Source organism: Mercurialis annua, linkage group LG2 (assembly GCF_937616625.2).
Source record: "Mercurialis annua linkage group LG2, ddMerAnnu1.2, whole genome shotgun sequence".
Classification (NCBI taxonomy): Eukaryota; Viridiplantae; Streptophyta; class Magnoliopsida; order Malpighiales; family Euphorbiaceae; genus Mercurialis; species Mercurialis annua.
Window position 1 is genome coordinate 55,307,970 of NC_065571.1, and position 16,446 is coordinate 55,324,415.

The 16,446-nt window shown below is 35.4% G+C and overlaps 4 protein-coding genes across 6 annotated transcripts; 1 reads left to right on the plus strand and 3 right to left on the minus strand.

The window, feature by feature from the left end:
- Window positions 1-490: 490 nt before the first annotated feature.
- LOC126670517 (polyprotein of EF-Ts, chloroplastic) lies at window positions 491-5,801 on the plus strand. The gene is made up of 5 exons (XM_050364268.2): window positions 491-600; window positions 1,166-3,081; window positions 3,308-3,685; window positions 3,833-4,544; window positions 5,010-5,801. The coding sequence occupies exons 2-5, from the start codon at window positions 1,227-1,229 to the stop codon at window positions 5,644-5,646; spliced, it is 3,582 nt and encodes a 1,193-aa protein (XP_050220225.1). The 5' UTR covers window positions 491-600; window positions 1,166-1,226; the 3' UTR covers window positions 5,647-5,801.
- Window positions 5,802-6,469: 668 nt separating this feature from the next.
- LOC126666942 (uncharacterized) lies at window positions 6,470-8,586 on the minus strand. The gene is made up of 9 exons (XM_050359871.2): window positions 8,369-8,586; window positions 8,235-8,291; window positions 8,039-8,136; window positions 7,839-7,908; window positions 7,542-7,590; window positions 7,296-7,384; window positions 7,139-7,186; window positions 6,824-6,883; window positions 6,470-6,722 (listed from the first exon to the last, which is right to left on the minus strand). Exons 1-9 carry the CDS (start codon window positions 8,426-8,428, stop codon window positions 6,612-6,614), a joined length of 642 nt encoding a protein of 213 aa, XP_050215828.1. The 5' UTR covers window positions 8,429-8,586; the 3' UTR covers window positions 6,470-6,611.
- Window positions 8,587-9,366: 780 nt separating this feature from the next.
- LOC126666675 (DNA-directed RNA polymerases II and IV subunit 5A-like) lies at window positions 9,367-12,084 on the minus strand. Of its 2 annotated transcripts, none has more exons than XM_050359514.2 (5): window positions 11,978-12,084; window positions 11,475-11,685; window positions 10,688-10,867; window positions 10,053-10,166; window positions 9,367-9,753 (listed from the first exon to the last, which is right to left on the minus strand). In XM_050359514.2, exons 2-5 carry the CDS (start codon window positions 11,670-11,672, stop codon window positions 9,628-9,630), a joined length of 618 nt encoding a protein of 205 aa, XP_050215471.1. In that variant the 5' UTR covers window positions 11,673-11,685; window positions 11,978-12,084; the 3' UTR covers window positions 9,367-9,627. The 2 variants fall into 2 exon arrangements, with proteins under 2 accessions (XP_050215471.1, XP_050215472.1); XM_050359515.2 differs by lacking the exon at window positions 11,978-12,084 and adding an exon at window positions 11,851-11,944.
- Window positions 12,085-13,460: 1,376 nt separating this feature from the next.
- On the minus strand, window positions 13,461-16,193 carry LOC126670132 (auxin-responsive protein IAA27). 2 transcript variants are annotated; one of them, XM_050363797.2, is made up of 5 exons: window positions 15,736-16,191; window positions 15,042-15,274; window positions 14,392-14,533; window positions 13,871-13,932; window positions 13,461-13,787 (listed from the first exon to the last, which is right to left on the minus strand). In XM_050363797.2, exons 1-5 carry the CDS (start codon window positions 16,071-16,073, stop codon window positions 13,750-13,752), a joined length of 813 nt encoding a protein of 270 aa, XP_050219754.1. In that variant the 5' UTR covers window positions 16,074-16,191; the 3' UTR covers window positions 13,461-13,749. The 2 variants fall into 2 exon arrangements, with proteins under 2 accessions (XP_050219754.1, XP_050219753.1); XM_050363796.1 differs by lacking the exon at window positions 13,461-13,787 and having other exon boundaries at window positions 13,794-13,932; window positions 15,736-16,193.
- Between the last annotated feature and the right edge of the window lie 253 nt (window positions 16,194-16,446).

Below are 16,446 nucleotides of genomic sequence, written 5' to 3' on the forward strand. Positions count from 1 at the left end.
CGCATATAAGTAAAAATTATTACGTATAATTATATATAATTTTTATCTAAATCTATATTAACCAAACCGAATCAAACCAAACCGAAACCGATGCTAAAGTTTGGTTAACCGAACCGGAATTTGACATAAATATTTGGCGTGGTTTGGTTTTTATATTTTTCTTTAAAATATGGTTTTGTTTTGGAGTTTACTAAATTAAACCGAAACAAACCGAACCATGCTCACCCCTACAATTATGTTATAGTTTAACCGAATTAACCTATTAATTATAACAGGCCCATATAAGAAATAAAACGGGCCTAAAATCAAGTCCAGTGAAGCATCCTTTCAATTCAAAGGCCCATCATTAATCCAGAGAGATAAATACCAGCTCGGCTAAATCAGCTGACGGACAAGCTGATAACTGGAAGCCAAGCAGCGAAGCCGAGCCGACAATCCATTGATTGTTTTGTTTCTGTAAGAAAAATGGGAATGGATTATGAAGCTAAAATCCAGAGTCATAAGATAAGAATTATTTAAAGCCACGCCTTTCATTTCACTCACTCTTCACTACCCACTCTCTCTGTTTTCTTGGATTATTTTCAATTATACATTTTTCAGGTATTTTTTTCTGTTTTTTCTTTGAATTTGGTTTACTGGGCTGTCTTCAATTCTGTAAATTTTATATAATTTCATGTTACTTGGGTTTTTTTTGTGTGCTTTTCATGTCTGTTAAGGTTCTTGAAGTTTGAATTTTTCCTTGTTGTTCAGTGAATTTTGTAGACTTTTTTTGCAGCTTTAAAGAAATAATTCTTGAGCATTGCTTCAATTTGAATTATGAGAAGTGTGTTTAATTGATAAATTGAGATTTTTGTGTAGTGCAATATATAATTTGCATAAATTTGGATAGTACACTATTCTAGCTGAATATGAACTTCAAAAGTTTATATAGTTGAGGTGGTTAATTTTCTTGAAATTCATTGTTTCAGATATTGGCATTTGATGTTTTTCTCAATTTCGTAAACTTTCCGGGATATGTTAATTGTAGATATGCTCATGATGATTGCGAAAAGTTGTTCCTTGTTCAGCTAAATTTGCCTTTTTTTTAATTTCCTTTATGCATTTTGATTTTTAATGTGAGCAAAAACTTACTTACTCTGATGTTTTGTGTTTATGCTGTGAACAGGTGAAGACTGGGATGAAGAGTTTGTTCTAATTGCAGCCTCCGTTGTTAGACTCTCGTAAGCATGACAACTATAGTTCCATGTTCTACGAGCAATATATCGCTTATACCGGGAGCTGCCTTTACAGTGAAAAAGCATAATCATCTTACAAGGAGCTGTTTTCCGAGGAAATCATCAAATCGTTTAATATCCTCGCAGAGACATGTATTAGCTCTTCCGACGTCTGTTGGATTCTTCCCGAAATATAGAAGGGATTATGGTTGGCTTCATAGAGCTGGATTGCGTGTTGTATCAGCCACAGGGACTGATACTGATGTAGTAGTAAAGGAGCCGGAGTTACCTGTCGCTGATGAGAATTCTGGTGAAACCTCGGATGGTCCGGCGGATGCAGTTGAACCAATTGAAAAGTCTTCCATCAAGTCGGACACAAATCGTGCTCCAGCTCAAGTAAAGCGTTCAAGACCTGGTAGGAAAAGTGAAATGCCGCCAGTAAAGAACGAGGACCTGATTCCTGGAGCATCTTTTACCGGAAAAGTGAGATCAGTCCAGCCGTTTGGTGCTTTTGTTGATTTTGGAGCTTTCACAGATGGTCTTGTACATGTTTCCAAGTTAAGCAACAGCTTTGTTAAGGATGTGGCAAGTGTTGTATCTGTCGGCCAAGAGGTGACCGTGAGATTAGTTGAAGCAAACAGTGAGACAGGGCGTATTTCTCTGACTATGCGTGACGATGATGATCCCAATAAGGTGCAGCAGCAGAATGATGATCCCACCACTGCCAGCAGAGGCAAGCCAAGGCCTGCTAGAAGAAATGCACCAAAATCCGGTCAGAGAAGAGATGATAGTAAAACCTCCAAGTTTGTTATCGGGCAGGAACTGGGGGGCACAGTCAAGAATTTAACCAGATCCGGTTCTTTCATAACTCTTCCTGAGGGTGGCGAGGGATTTCTGCCGCAATCAGAAGAATATGATGGTGGAATTCAATCCATGATGGGAGACGCTACACTGGAGATCGGTCAGGAAGTTAGTGTCAAGGTATTGCGTATTTCAAGGGGACAGGTTACCTTGACCATGAAGAAAGAAGAAAAGGAGTCGAATGCGGCGGTTTTCCAAGGGGTTGTACATTCTGCGACAAATCCATTTTTACTAGCTTTCCGTAAGAACAAGGATATTGCTTCATTTTTGGATGCGAGGGAGCAAATGGGAAAGGTGGCAGTGGAATCCAAGACCCCAGTGGAAGTAGAAGAGCAGGAAAAACAAATTGAAACTATCTCTGACGTACCAGAGGTTCAAGACCAGCCTTCAAGCAGTGATGTGGGATCAGTCAGTGATGTTTCTACAGTGGTCGGAGAAGTTGAGGAGGAAGATATGTCATCGAAAGAGGTGGATGTCGAACCAAGCGTTGCTGGTGATGATCAGGGTCCAGAAAGCATAGAGTCTAGCTCGTCACAAATTGTCGAAGATGCCGTTCAGAGTGAAGAACAGGCGGAGGAAAGTTCTGGAATTTCAGATCTTAAAGGGGCTGAATCTGGTGAAATAAGTAGTGAAATTGTATCTCCTACAAGTCCTGTTGGTGAAGAAGTTATAGAGAGTCCGCTTGCTGATGCCGTAACAAATGACGGAGAAGTTCAGAGTGAAGAACTGGCGGAGGAAAGTTCTGGAATTTCAGATCTTAAAGGGGCTGAATCTGGTGAAATAAGTAGTGAAATTGTATCTCCTACAAGTCCTGTTGGTGAAGAAGCTATAGCGAGTCCTTTTGCTGATGCCGTAACAAATGATGGAGAACAAACACAGATACCTGAAACTTCTTCTTTTGCGCCGACTGAAAATGAAAACACGGAAGCAACAATTCCTGATGAAAATGGCAGCATTACTGGCTCAGAGGAGAAAGCAGATGTTTCTCCTCCACAGGAAGCTAAAGGTGATCACTTGAAAGTTAACTTTCTGCATAACTGTCTTGAATTATTATAAAGAATAAATATTTTATATCTAATTTCAACACAATAAGAGAAAGATTCATTCAAATATTTTGAGACAGAGACCAATGCTCTAATAGCAAGTAATTTTCTAAGATCTTTTTAGTTTACTATGGTCTTACATGTCACACCTAATAAATCTCTCACGCTAAGGATTTGATTATATGACAGAGGAGAGTGATAAAACTTCTGAGACATCTGGTAGCACAGACGTGGTCGCCACATCGTCAGAAACTCAGGATGACGGACAAGTAATTGAAAACCTAGTTGAAAGCACCAAGGATGAAGTAGAGACTCAGACCTCTGCTGCAGAAGCTGAAATTCCTTCTGCCAAGGATGAAGTAGAGACTCAGGCCTCTGCTGCAGAAGCTGAAATTCCTTCTGCCAAGGATGAAGTAGAGACTCAGGCCTCTGCTGCAGAAGCTGAAATTCCTTCTGCCATACAAGTTGAAAAGAATGGAAATGTGGAACCGGCCCTTGAGCAAAGCGACAGTATCACAAACGTAAATGGACAAAGTGATAGTCCTTCCACAGATGAGAGTGCGAAAGGTTTCTACCTTTTCCATGTTTATGATCTTTGTCTTGCTGTGGATTTGGATCAAACTTCACATATTCACGAAATTTAATCCAATGTTTCTCAATAATTCGAGGATGTTGCATTTTGGATTGACATATTTAGATTCTTCTTATTTACAGCTACCATATCACCAGCTCTGGTGAAGCAGCTTCGTGAAGAATCCGGAGCAGGAATGATGGATTGCAAAAAAGCCCTCTCAGAAGCTGGAGGGGACATAGTTAAAGCTCAAGAATTTCTCCGAAAGAAAGGATTAGCTAGCGCAGATAAGAAAGCCAGCAGAAAGACAGCTGAAGGAAGAATCGGCTCTTACATTCACGATAGCAGGATCGGTGTTCTGGTAGAGGTGAACTGTGAAACAGATTTTGTCTCCCGGGGAGAAATATTCAAGGAGTTGGTCGACGATATAGCAATGCAGGTGGCTGCTTGCCCGCAAGTACAGTATCTTGTTACTGAAGACGTTCCTGAAGAGCTTGTGAACAAGGAAAAAGAAATTGAGATGCAGAAGGAAGATCTTATGTCAAAACCAGAGCAGATTCGATCAAAGATTGTGGAGGGACGAATCAAGAAGAGACTCGATGAGCTGGCATTGCTGGAACAACCATTCATTAAAAACGATAAGATTGTTGTAAAGGATATGGTGAAACAAACAATTGCGACAATTGGAGAAAATATTAAAGTGAAGAGGTTTGTTCGCTTCAATCTTGGCGAGGGCTTGGAGAAAAGAAGTCAGGATTTTGCCGCTGAGGTTGCTGCTCAAACTACAGCTAAGCCCGTTACAGCACCAGCAAAAGAGCAGCCAGCTTCAGCAGAAACAAATGAACCTGCTGAGAAGTAAGTGAGATGCATAACAGGCAATGACAATTTTGTTTTTTTTTTTTTCAAATTCGAACAGAATTTACAAGGATATAAAATATTTCAAACAGAACCAATTGAACCTGCCAGTTCGGTTTGATCTCTCAGGTTCAATTTATACTAAAAATTGAACGAAATTTGTTTTATATCCACAACCGAACCAAACAGAAAAGCCAAAAAAAAAAATTATACAATCAACTGAATTTGTCAGTTCGGTTTGGTTATTAGATTTGGCTCGGGTTTTACACAACCCTAATTGTTCTTTATTATTTAGTTTATCAAAATTGAGTATGACCAATACAAACAGTATCTAGTGAACACAACTTGGGTATGAATATTTGCTGTAAGAATCTCATTTTCTGTCTTTAACATGCTTGGCCTCAAGGTCGAGAATTTTGAAGATATTTGGAAGTTTTAAATCTGCCATTACACTTCTTTTTTCAGGCCAGCTGCAGTAGCAATTTCTGCTGCACTTGTTAAACAACTGAGAGAAGAATCAGGAGCTGGGATGATGGACTGCAAGAAAGCTTTGTCGGAAACTGGAGGAGATCTTGAGAAGGCTCAGGAATATCTCAGAAAGAAAGGTCTCGCAGCCGCTGACAAAAAATCTAGTCGGATTGCAGCTGAAGGCCGAATCGGGTCCTACATTCACGATTCCCGCATTGGAGTACTGATTGAAGTCAACTGCGAAACCGACTTTGTGGGCAGAAGTGAAAAGTTTAAGGAATTGGTTAATGATTTAGCAATGCAAGTCGTGGCTTGTCCGCAGGTGCAGTTTGTGTCCGTCGATGAAATCTCCGAGAGCTTTGTGAAAAAGGAAAAGGAGCTCGAGATGCAGAGAGAAGACCTCGCGTCAAAACCCGAGAACATACGAGAGAAGATCGTGGATGGAAGAATCTCAAAGAGACTCGGAGAGCTTGCTCTTTTAGAGCAACCTTACATCAAAGATGACAGCATTCTGGTGAAAGATTTAGTGAAACAGAGTGTTGCTGCTATTGGGGAGAACATAAAAGTCCGAAGATTCGTTCGATTTACCCTCGGGGAGAACGTTGAAGATGCAAAACCAAAAACTGAAGCATAGTACACAGAAAAGAAACATTTAAATGTCAGTTGAACTAATTTTGGACGACAGAATGAGTTGATAATTTTGTTCATTGTAAGTGAGCTTCCTTTTCTTTATCTTCTACTTTTGTAGCTTTACCTCATAATTGTAATTGCTCAAGTTCTTTTGGCTTCTACGTTTTGTAAGATGAGAAGATAAACATCACATAAATTATTTTTTGTAATATGGATATGGAACTCAACAGAGAAATTTATGGGATTATTTCCAAAAAATGCAATGCTAATTTACCATTTTATGCGGTTCATGCGAGAGTTTTAATAATAAAAAAGAACATAAACACTGTTAGAACCGCTCTAGTTTCAAGTTTTAAATGACTACATATATGAATACTATCTCATTTAAAAAAAGTGTCTTATCAACTCACTTGCGCATTGAGATTGTAAATATAAGTATTTTTTGATCATAGAGAATAGCAAAACTAAAACAGAAATAGAAAAATTCTCTCAAAGTAATTAATTAAAAATTACTTCAATTGGACAAAAATTTACAATTTATACTAAAATTATAACACATAAAACCCTAATTACTTGTAAATTTAAATTTTACAAATTTAAGAAAATTATTAAAAACCATAATAAAACATTCTAAACCTAAAAAATCTCATTTTGAAAACTTAAAACGGTTGAATTTGAACGAAAAGCGTTTACTTTTATTCCTCAGCCTGTTTTCCGTTGAATTTCACTCTTGGAACGCACTAACAACTCACAGGCCCTAGTAACCATAATTACTAAACTGCAACTATATTTTTTCCCCATTTACCTAAAAATATACAAGCCATGAGTGACTTGGGAACAAACTGCTAGCAGGGATCTTCTGATGTATGAAATGAAAAGGGAAGATAACAATTTTCTCATCAATTGTTGTTGATGCATATATTCCAGTGTATTTTTCACATTTTGACCAAACAGAAGTTAAATTCAGTTTTAAATGCTCTTTTTTCCTCTGCTCTTGGGTACAAAACGCCAGAGGTCTACAGCGATATCCACGTCCTTCTTCTTATGAAACTTGTATAGTTGTGGTACATCGTACCGAAGCTGAAGTACAGCATACCAAACGTAAAACATGACTCAGTCAACACGTTATAAAACTAGATTAGACAATGGATTGTAGAATGGCTAAGAATCGCCTTATATACCTCGCATAAAACATCCGCACTACTGGCCCCTAAGTCTCGTAAAGCTGCTTTTTTCACATGCTGCGATGGAAAAATGAAAACGTGCCTTTTAGTCACAGTATGCCATAGCGTAATGTATTATTATCGAGAAGCAAAATAATTTTACTACATACTCCAGATGCACTAATTTTTCATTCAAGTCCTAAACGAAATTTGTCTCGACCAGAAATGTTAACTATATTACGGATTTATTTATTGAAACAATATAAATCAAGCTAATTGCTAGTAGTAAGGGTCAGTTGAAACTGGTAAGCACATCGAAGCAAAACAACATACCTCTCTTGTTGAGGTCTTATGCAAAGAATAAACTGCCTGAGAAGCAACCTATCTCCAAAATAAAAGGTGGAACGTATTGAATGTAATAACAATTTTCTCTCAACCAAAAATAAAACTAAATCGTAAAAAAATAAAAGAAAGCTGCCTCCATTTTTACCTTTAAAGCCATAGAAAGAAAGTCCATGTCAGCACCTTTTTTCCGGGTTCCAAATGGAGGATTCATCACAACAGTGTCAACAATAGGACCTGAATGAGAAAAGCACAATCATCAAACAATAAGGTGCAGAGAATTCATTAGAGAAAAAAACTGCGATACTTCGGAAACAAAGTTAAAAAATGCATTTTTTTTCCCGTCCACTAAGGTGGAAGAAAAAAAATTGAAAAGTTCCGCTCATTTTGTTACCTCTCCATCCTAAGTTCCTGATGTCACATTGTATAAAATTTATGTCCAACTGCAGATTCATTATTTAACAGGGTATTATACATCAATTAAACAAAAAATATCAAATCACATAACATATAGAAAAGAAAAAAAAAGCTCTAGAATCCATATCCGCACACACAGACACCAAAACACACATGTAAGCACTCGGACCTTGCTCTTTATAACAGTCTCTCCCTCGTTAGCACATATATTTTACAAGGCCAGAAAATGCCATAAAAATCACAAGAGCATTGAAAATGAAGAGAGACAAACTACCTCAAGCTCCTCCGCATTCAGAGACGCTAACTCAAGAGATTCCGAATCAATATCAATGCAAAAAACCTGTCTGATCCACAGTTATGAGAAATCAAAATAATCAATGAGATCAATTACTCAAAAACAACCATTTAGCACGCATAGAGAATGCTCAATCAAGACGACTGGCTCTAAAAATGCAGGAATAAACCGCGACTTACTCCGCACCCAGAAGAGCAGCCGCAGCACCCAATGTGCCACAGCCGCAGCCGAAATCGGCCACAACCTTGTTGCTCACATCACCAAACGAATTCTCTGCCTGCTCCATTACAAATCATGTCAGCCACCAAATAATTAAACAGTTTTAGACAGTTTACCCAACATTATGTAGAAGAATTCAAAGAACACAATACGTACAGTGTAAAGCATTCGAGAAGCAATGTGAGGTCCAGTTGGGTACTGCTCCAGCTCTATCTGCAAATTCAATCATTTTAAACTCTGATTGAAGTTTAAAAAACGTAGCGAAAAAAATAAATAAATGAATAAAAGACCTTTGGATTGGAGAATTGTTCAAGTTCTCCTAACATGCTTTCTAATTGCTTCAGCTTCATTTTCTTTCGTTTTCTCTTTCACCAAACACCAGGATAAGAGATTCAAAGTGTTTGGAATTTTTCTTTAATTTATTTTCTTAACACAGCCCTAATGATTCCTAAAAAAAACGAGGCTTATCAGTCGGAGACTCGGAATGAATCACAATCATGGTGGATATACCTGATTTTTTTAATTTAATTTTAGCTCTTTACAGATTCATAATTAATTAAACAATTATTAATTCTATTAAATCACACAATATATATTCAATTTTTTGTTATTTCATATTTTAGTAATTCATTAATCAATTTTCTGTATTTTTTATTTTTATATTTAAAAAACAATTTAATAGTCTGTCTGAATTCCAGTTAATCGGACTAAAAGTGGTTCATAATTATTTTTAATTACGCCTCACTTGATTGGGTGTAAGTTCACTAAAGAAGTCTAACTTCTCAGGAAATAACATTTCTTTCTCGCTTGATTTTTGCCGATCTACTTTCCGGGAAGTTATATGACTAGGGAAACTTCCCTAACAAAACCTAAGTAAGTTCTACTCCCTAGTTAAATTGATCAAACTACTATTATATCCCTATATTTAATTTGCCAATTTAATTATTAAGAATAATATTGTCTTTAAATTTTCATTAATTAAAAACGAAATGAAGTAATGAAAATATTAATTCTTCCATATTAATTTCCTCAGTAATTAATTTTCCGTAAAATATACTTTCCGAAAATTGTATATTATTGAACCTAAATATTGTGCAACTTCAATATATATCAGTGTATCATTAATTGTAAATATAACTGGTCATATTGACAGGTTACATAAACTATTATGATTTGAAAATAATGTCTATCTCTGTATAGTGAATATTATCAATTTTATGGGTTATAATTTATTACATACTTATACCAAATGAAAATAAGATTAGGGGTCAAAATTAGAAGCTTTAAGGGACAAAAAATGGCTTATATCATTGGAAATTTTAAAGAAATAGAGTCCACAAAAGCTGGCAGTATACACAAGGAAGTACAGAACATCAATGGATCATGCAGATCTTTGAGGCCAAATGCATTTTTGCACCAAAGCCATCGGATCTCTCAACATTTAGAAGGGCCAAATTCCCATCTTTTTGAGGTTGCGCTTGCCAAAATCATGAATAGAGTACAACATTCAACTAAATCTTACGCATAAGAAAGTAATATTATGAAGTATTTATACAACATATCGGTAAGTAACATATCGTCCTGCAGTCTCACTTGGCCTGATGATCTTCACAACTTGTCCACGCTTCAACCCATAATACCTAGCGATAGGATCAGTAATCTGAATACGAGGCAACTGCACAATAATAATTTACCAATAATTACATCAGTAACATTATAAAATCGAACAGAAAATATGCATTTGCAACCACAATATCCCAAGTTTCAGAATCGGATTGCATTTGCATCTTAATGCGCTGAACATACATATAAATTGTAATTGAAAAAATTGATCAATTGAAGCATTTAGCTCCTTCCGTATCACAAATACGTACACAAACAATCCCCCAAATCTACACGATAATGGAAATGAGGATAAAAAATGTAGCATAAATCAATTATTTTATGAGAATGCAATAATAAGATTTCCCTTACCTGTGTTTCTTTCACAGTGTATCTCTCCAACAATGTCTTCTTTTCTTCATTTGAAAGCACCTGGTGCTCGGGTACAAGAACATGCTCTTTAATGTTAACCAACAGCTCTGCCTCCTGTATCAATGAAGCAATAACCTTTCTAAGATTAAGTTTATATATAAAAATAATAAAGGAAAGGAAGTTAACACATGCCACATTCTTAAATTAAAGGATTCACAAAGAAATGACCAGTAGCCAGGGAACTCAATATTGTGTGACCATACAACTGATCTTTTGATAATTGCTTCTTATAACCTGCATAACCATTGAGCAAAGCTCACCTTGCCTTTTGAAAAGGTGAGAACCAATTGCTAAAACTGCTCTTGTTAATTCAAACTCGTCAACCAACGACTTACAAATTAAATTTTCATTGAGTGAGAAAAATATGATCCTACGACAAGCCATAAGGTATTGGCAATTGACTAAAAGACTAATGCCTCTCTATGACTTGATAACAAAAACAAACTGTGGTCCTCAACTACTCAAAACTTTGATGGGCAGTTATGATGATGAAAAACTAAGCATCGTGTTTGGTCCCATGAAACATTAATAATTTCTTGTGCGGCTTCATATGGTAGTTAACCAGCTAAATTTACCTGGAAAACTTCCAAGTGGAATTTTGAAGATATCTCTGCGATGCATGTCCGAGCAAATGGCGTCAGATTCTGTTGAACAGCCAAGATGGCCCTGAAAACATTTTCATTCTTCATAAGATTGGTATAAGTCTTCATTGTCTTAACACCAACTTTCGGTTCATCAGGAAAGAATACATAAATCTGGTACAAAATAAGCACCAAGGTGATCAGCAAATCAAGTATATAAAAAAAATCCAGTACATTGTCTCAACACCAAAAAGGGTCAAGTATTGCATATTGTCTATAAACTAAACGAGAAACAGATCAATTTAGTTCTATTTTTCCTATGGGGTTGAGACATGCATGAATTTCTTTCTTGTTCTCTATGCTAATAGATAATAACATAGAACACACATAAAATAACAATGCAATCCTATTTTAAATACAAAATGTACATGAAGTGCTTGTAAATTGGAACACTTAATCTCTGGTCATTATGCTAAAAGGAAATAAGGGGGCTAGTAGCAGCCAAATTAACACTAGCTTAAATGACTAAATCATTCATTAAATCCTACTAAAACACTTCAATTACAGCAAAGAACAAAAGAATGAGGGCGATTACACGACTCTCAAAAAGGCATGCCTAAGCAAGAAAACAAACAATGTCATTTTCACAGCACATAATCCACCATCAACAACAAAAAATGAGCACAAAAAACTGAATTTTTCCTAGGAAAAGCACATTACAGGAGGCATAAACAATACAACATCAATAAAATTTGGTTAAACTATTTCATAAAAAAGTTACCGAATCAGTGCCGTCACGCTTAGATTTATTCATGGTAAGATCCTCCCTCTTCATGTTGTCGCCATATTTATCGATAAACTGCCGCCTCGTCATATTAATTTCAGCATCCGTAACCAAATAGCCCCTATCTTTAAGCATTTGCAGCACTGTTTTCATTATTCTGTGCAGCCTCTTAGTTTCATCTTCTGATAAAGTCATTTTTAATCTTTCACTGCAAAAAAAAATAAAAAATAAACCATGTCTGTCGATTATCATAACACAAAACAGACAATTCAAGCATTTGCAGCATAAAAAAACAAATGTTCTTGCAGAAGTAATTATTGATTTTTTTTCTCCTTATGCAATTACAACGGCAAAATACTGGTAAATGGCTAACGATGAATTGCCGAGGATGAACAACGTAACCCTAATCAGTTCGAAGACGAAAGGAAATTGAGATGAGTAAACCCTAATTGATAACAGTATATGAGAGATTTCAAAAACCCTAACGGAGAAAAGTTTACCTTTCTACTGCAAAGGAGACGGCTGATGAGAAACTATGGCGCTTTCGTAAATAACTATTGGGTTTTGGGGCTACAGTGCGGGGTTTAAATGGTTAAATGGTTAATTGCAAAAGTATCCTTTTTGTTCTTTTAACGAACAAAAAGTGGACGCGGTCCTCAAATTTATATCTCGGTGTAAAATAAGTACATCTTAACTTTTTTGTTTTAATTAGATTTTAAATTTATGTATTCGGGTTTAATATATTACTTTAGTCAATTAGGTTTCCAAATTTGTATTTGGGGTCAAATATATCCATGTTCGAGGTATATAATTTTGGAGTTATTTAATTTAAATTAAGAGAGTTTGGGATTTAATTGACTCATAACATTAAAAATAACTTATTTGATCCGAAAACACAACTTTAGTGACTTGATGGACCCAAAAGAATTAAAATGTACCTATTTGACCCATTATACAAGTTTAAAAGCCGCGTTGACCTTTTATTCTTTCTTTAATAAGTATCAAAATGTTCTTTCATTTAAATAATTTTCGATGACAATCTCTCGATTTTTCTTCCTTCATCATAATCTGATATTCTTTAATTTGTAACAATAAAATCAAAAGCTTCGATTTTTTGTTGAAAGAGATAAAATATAATTACGTTAGCCGTTAGTGTTAATAATTATGTTTTCATATTTTAAGTTGTTTTCAAACCACCGACTGAGGCTCAAGACCAAGACCTCCGAAATGCACTAGAGAGCTTTGATTTTATTGTATAAGTATATCACATTGAATCAAATTTATTAGATTAGTTCAATTATTCAATTTGGTTGGATTCTCATATAAAAGAGAGAGCCAATCACAATTTTACATTAGGCATCCATAAATTGTTGTTCTCATTAGCAATTATAGCAAAATAAATAGAAACCTAAGAAGAGTAGTAGTTATTGATTAGATGTGGGTGGCCATTTTAGACAAGAAACGCATATACATGTCTTAGTGGAAATATATATCTCTCTCAAATTTCTTATCAATCAATCCTTACTAGCCCCATGTGTCTTTTAACCACCTTTGTCCGGTTCTTGGATTTGTGAGACATATTCAAATAAATTAAATTTGTTTTGTTTTATTAATTTAGCACATAACTCTTTAAAATAAAATTAATTATATCAACTCTTGTGTTTTCGAAGTCCGTAAAAAACAATCGTTACATATTAAACACGAAATGCTACAATTGATATAAGATATTAAACCTAAAAATACAGAAATATTGAAATTAATATAAATAAGAAATAACAATATATATCTTCACATTTGCTTTTAACACAACATCATTATAATTGATCTTATTTTGAAGAGTTATGAATTAAGTTATAAACTAAATTTAATTTATACGAGTCTGACTCATAAGTTTTGGATGAGGATATGCTTTACTCGAAAAAGAAAGCAATTAAGAAACAAAAGAAAAAAAACTCCCCCTATCCAGTTTTAGTTTACGATGCATGGCGAAACGTTTCACAATATTATATAACCTTGACCAATCTAGAAATCAATATTACATGAGAGATATGGGGAAGAACACAAACCTATAAAGCCTCAGCTTTCCAATATTTCATCTTACTTACTAGATTAGAGCGTTTCTCAATACAATATATCTAATAACATAAGCAAATAGGAAATACAGGATCCAATTTTCAGATCCATTATAGGCTTTCAGCAATCAAATAGCACAACCGTCTACCATCATTTGCCCGGCGAGATGATTTGGCTCATCAGTAACGACAATGGCTCGCTAGTTACGACTTTTGCACTTCTCCATCGCTCTTGGGGCTGCAAGAAAAATGACTACATTATGCTCAACAAGTTAATACATTACAACTTCTGTACATTGCCCTTTATTTGATAGAACATACCAAGACCAATTGCCTCGGAACTTTTCATGATCCTCAGCCTCCTACAAGTTTCAGTGAACATCCTGCAACAAGAAGTTATGATCAGTAAGACCATGCCGAAAAAATGCTACCAGAAAATAGTATAATGGCAATGAAATAAGTTGAAAACAGCATTCGGATCAATTCATTTTCGGTACAAAAAAATTCTTGTCGGTTAAAAGTGTAGGACAGAAATACTGGGATGGAACTACGGCTACAGTGTTTCCATAGAAGGTCCATCTTGATAAGGACTGTTGATTGAGAAAATTAGCCATACCGACACATGCCAAATAGTCAATTAGAATTTGCATATTAATTTAGGGAGAACTGATTATGCTAGACATCAAACAAAAGATAAATTTTGTGATCTCATTAAGGCTAATTGTCAGATATCAAACAATGCAAATAAACTTGTTCATACAGGTAAATGATCACTAATTTTCCCAACGTAGATTTGACAGCAGACAAAAATTGCAAAAACGAACGTTGGAAACCAGACTTACTTCCAAGGAACGTCGCCGACAAGCATCCAGTCATCATCTTTGTCTTCGTAAGTGAGTACATATTCAGAACCATGCAGAAGATCCATCAACCGGCTCTCGCTCAATCCATCTCTGCTGGGAACTCCATGAGTGTCACATTGACCTGAGTTAATCATTTACAAACACAACATAACTTCCTTAGATAGAGTGTCCTGATGTCCTGTGCAATCTTTCTCAGACAGAGAAGTACAAAGGAGCAGGTTGTCACATAAATACACATGTTTATATGCAACATTAATCTGTAAGCAACTGAGCATACATATACCAATTCAAAGCTTCTCATATACATTCAAACGATCAATTATGCTTTTCGTTGCTTTAGATTAGGACGTTAGCCTACAAGCTTTTGTACAAGTTAAAATCGACCTTCTTTGCATAGATCCAAAACAGAATCTTCGTAATTTGCTACAAATAAGTTCACATGTATGTTACTGCAAAAATAATTGTGATTAAACTCGTCGCATCTAAAAGGGAGTTCTTACCTCAATATAAACAGAGGAAATAAAGTTCCTTTTCATCTTCATCAAATCACAAGCATCACGAAAAATGCTAGAATCATATTGGCAATTATGCTGTAATACGAGTTGAGATGTGCTATAAAGAGAATTTACCGATAGTAAAGCAGCTGAACATCTTTTCGAGCCCTGAAGAGAGCTCCGTATAGCTGTTGTATGTTCTGAGATCGACTTTCCTCAGATAAGGAGCACCGTCCATGCTAACCTTAATATATAAGCATCCTGATATCAGCTTGGCTTCTGCTTCATCATCATCGTTTTTCGGAGGTTGAGCAGCCATTGTGTTCTTTCGGAAAGAGCGAATTGGCGGCCATCCCACAACTTGTGCTCTTCATCAAACAAACAAAATAAGTTAGAACTTATTTCAGACTACTTCAGCTAGAAAAACAACTCAATCAACTCTATCTCCATGTAATACAAAATATATGATTATGCTTGGTTTATTAATTTCTCTTAACTAACATATGACAATCCCCTGAAATAATATAGTTACATTTTTTTTAATTTATATTTTTCACTATAATTCAAAATACCAAAATTCAAATTTCTGCTATCCTGGAATAATTTCAGGGACCCAAAACTGAAAAATAAAACGCAGAAACTGAATAGAAAAAGAAGAAGCTTATTCAATATAAATTTGTGCAACAAACTAATTATGCGTTAGCTATGCTTAAAAAATAAATAATAATTAAAATATTTTTATCGGCAAATGGTCATCGACTTGCTGTAAATATTTACGTGACACGATCAGTGCATTGGGGTAAAACATTCAATCTAATGAGTTACTTACTTAGAAGCAGGTGTAGTTTGATTCTTCTTCTCCTGAATCTGAACCTGAGTAACCGGTTTAGGAGACTGAACCGAATCCAACCCATTAACAGCAGAAAAAGCCGGGTCAGATCCATTAGTAGCAGAGAAAACCCAGTTACCAGAACCAGAACCGCCGTGAATTGCAACAGAAAAACCTCGTTTAGCTCCTGAAGACACGAAGCTCTTGCTGCTGTTACTGTTATCAGTTACTGAGTTGCCATTACTATTTTTGTCTCTTTCCGGCGATTCAGAGCCGGGTAAACCGAGTCTTAACTCGGTAGCTTTCAAATTAAGACCAGTATCAGTGTTCTTTGCCATTGAAGATGATAAGCTTATGTATCATACATATGATATATCTGAGGAACAAAAAGAGAAGAATTTTATTTTAGTTTGATGGAAAATGAGAATTTTATAGTAAAGTTTGTTTAATCATATGTGCTAGTGCTGCTGCTGATATATAATTTCGTGAAGTGACACTGTAGCATAAAATAAAATGATTACCAAATTTAAAAAAAGAAGAAGATGTTTTTAGTATAAAAATAATTTGGTCCGTGAATTTTTTAAAAAACCGGATTTAGATAAGAATCTCTCAACAATAGAGGTGGTAATTAAAGAGTTGCGACATGTCATTTTTGCAATAAATCATAGAGTATATGCGATATTAAGACAGTATTATTAATTGTTAAATATT

Coding starts and splice junctions, on each gene's coding strand:
- LOC126670132 (XM_050363796.1), bottom strand. CDS start 16,073: ATGGCAAAGAACACTGATACTGGTCTTAATTTGAAAGCTACCGAGTTA. Junction 15,275..15,735: donor CAAACTACACCTGCTTCTAA/GTAAGTAACTCA, acceptor TGTTTGATGAAG/AGCACAAGTTGTGGGATGGC. Junction 14,534..15,041: donor GTTCAGCTGCTTTACTATCG/GTAAATTCTCTT, acceptor TGATTAACTCAG/GTCAATGTGACACTCATGGA.
- LOC126670517 (XM_050364268.2), top strand. CDS start 1,227: ATGACAACTATAGTTCCATGTTCTACGAGCAATATATCGCTTATACCG. Junction 3,082..3,307: donor TCCTCCACAGGAAGCTAAAG/GTGATCACTTGA, acceptor ATTATATGACAG/AGGAGAGTGATAAAACTTCT. Junction 4,545..5,009: donor ACAAATGAACCTGCTGAGAA/GTAAGTGAGATG, acceptor TTCTTTTTTCAG/GCCAGCTGCAGTAGCAATTT.
- LOC126666942 (XM_050359871.2), bottom strand. CDS start 8,428: ATGAAGCTGAAGCAATTAGAAAGCATGTTAGGAGAACTTGAACAATTC. Junction 7,909..8,038: donor GCTGCTCTTCTGGGTGCGGA/GTAAGTCGCGGT, acceptor ACTGTGGATCAG/ACAGGTTTTTTGCATTGATA. Junction 6,884..7,138: donor ATAAGACCTCAACAAGAGAG/GTATGTTGTTTT, acceptor TTTCCATCGCAG/CATGTGAAAAAAGCAGCTTT.
- LOC126666675 (XM_050359514.2), bottom strand. CDS start 11,672: ATGACTTTATCAGAAGATGAAACTAAGAGGCTGCACAGAATAATGAAA. Junction 10,868..11,474: donor AGCGTGACGGCACTGATTCG/GTAACTTTTTTA, acceptor ATTTTGTACCAG/ATTTATGTATTCTTTCCTGA. Junction 10,167..10,687: donor TCCACTTGGAAGTTTTCCAG/GTAAATTTAGCT, acceptor TCATTGATACAG/GAGGCAGAGCTGTTGGTTAA.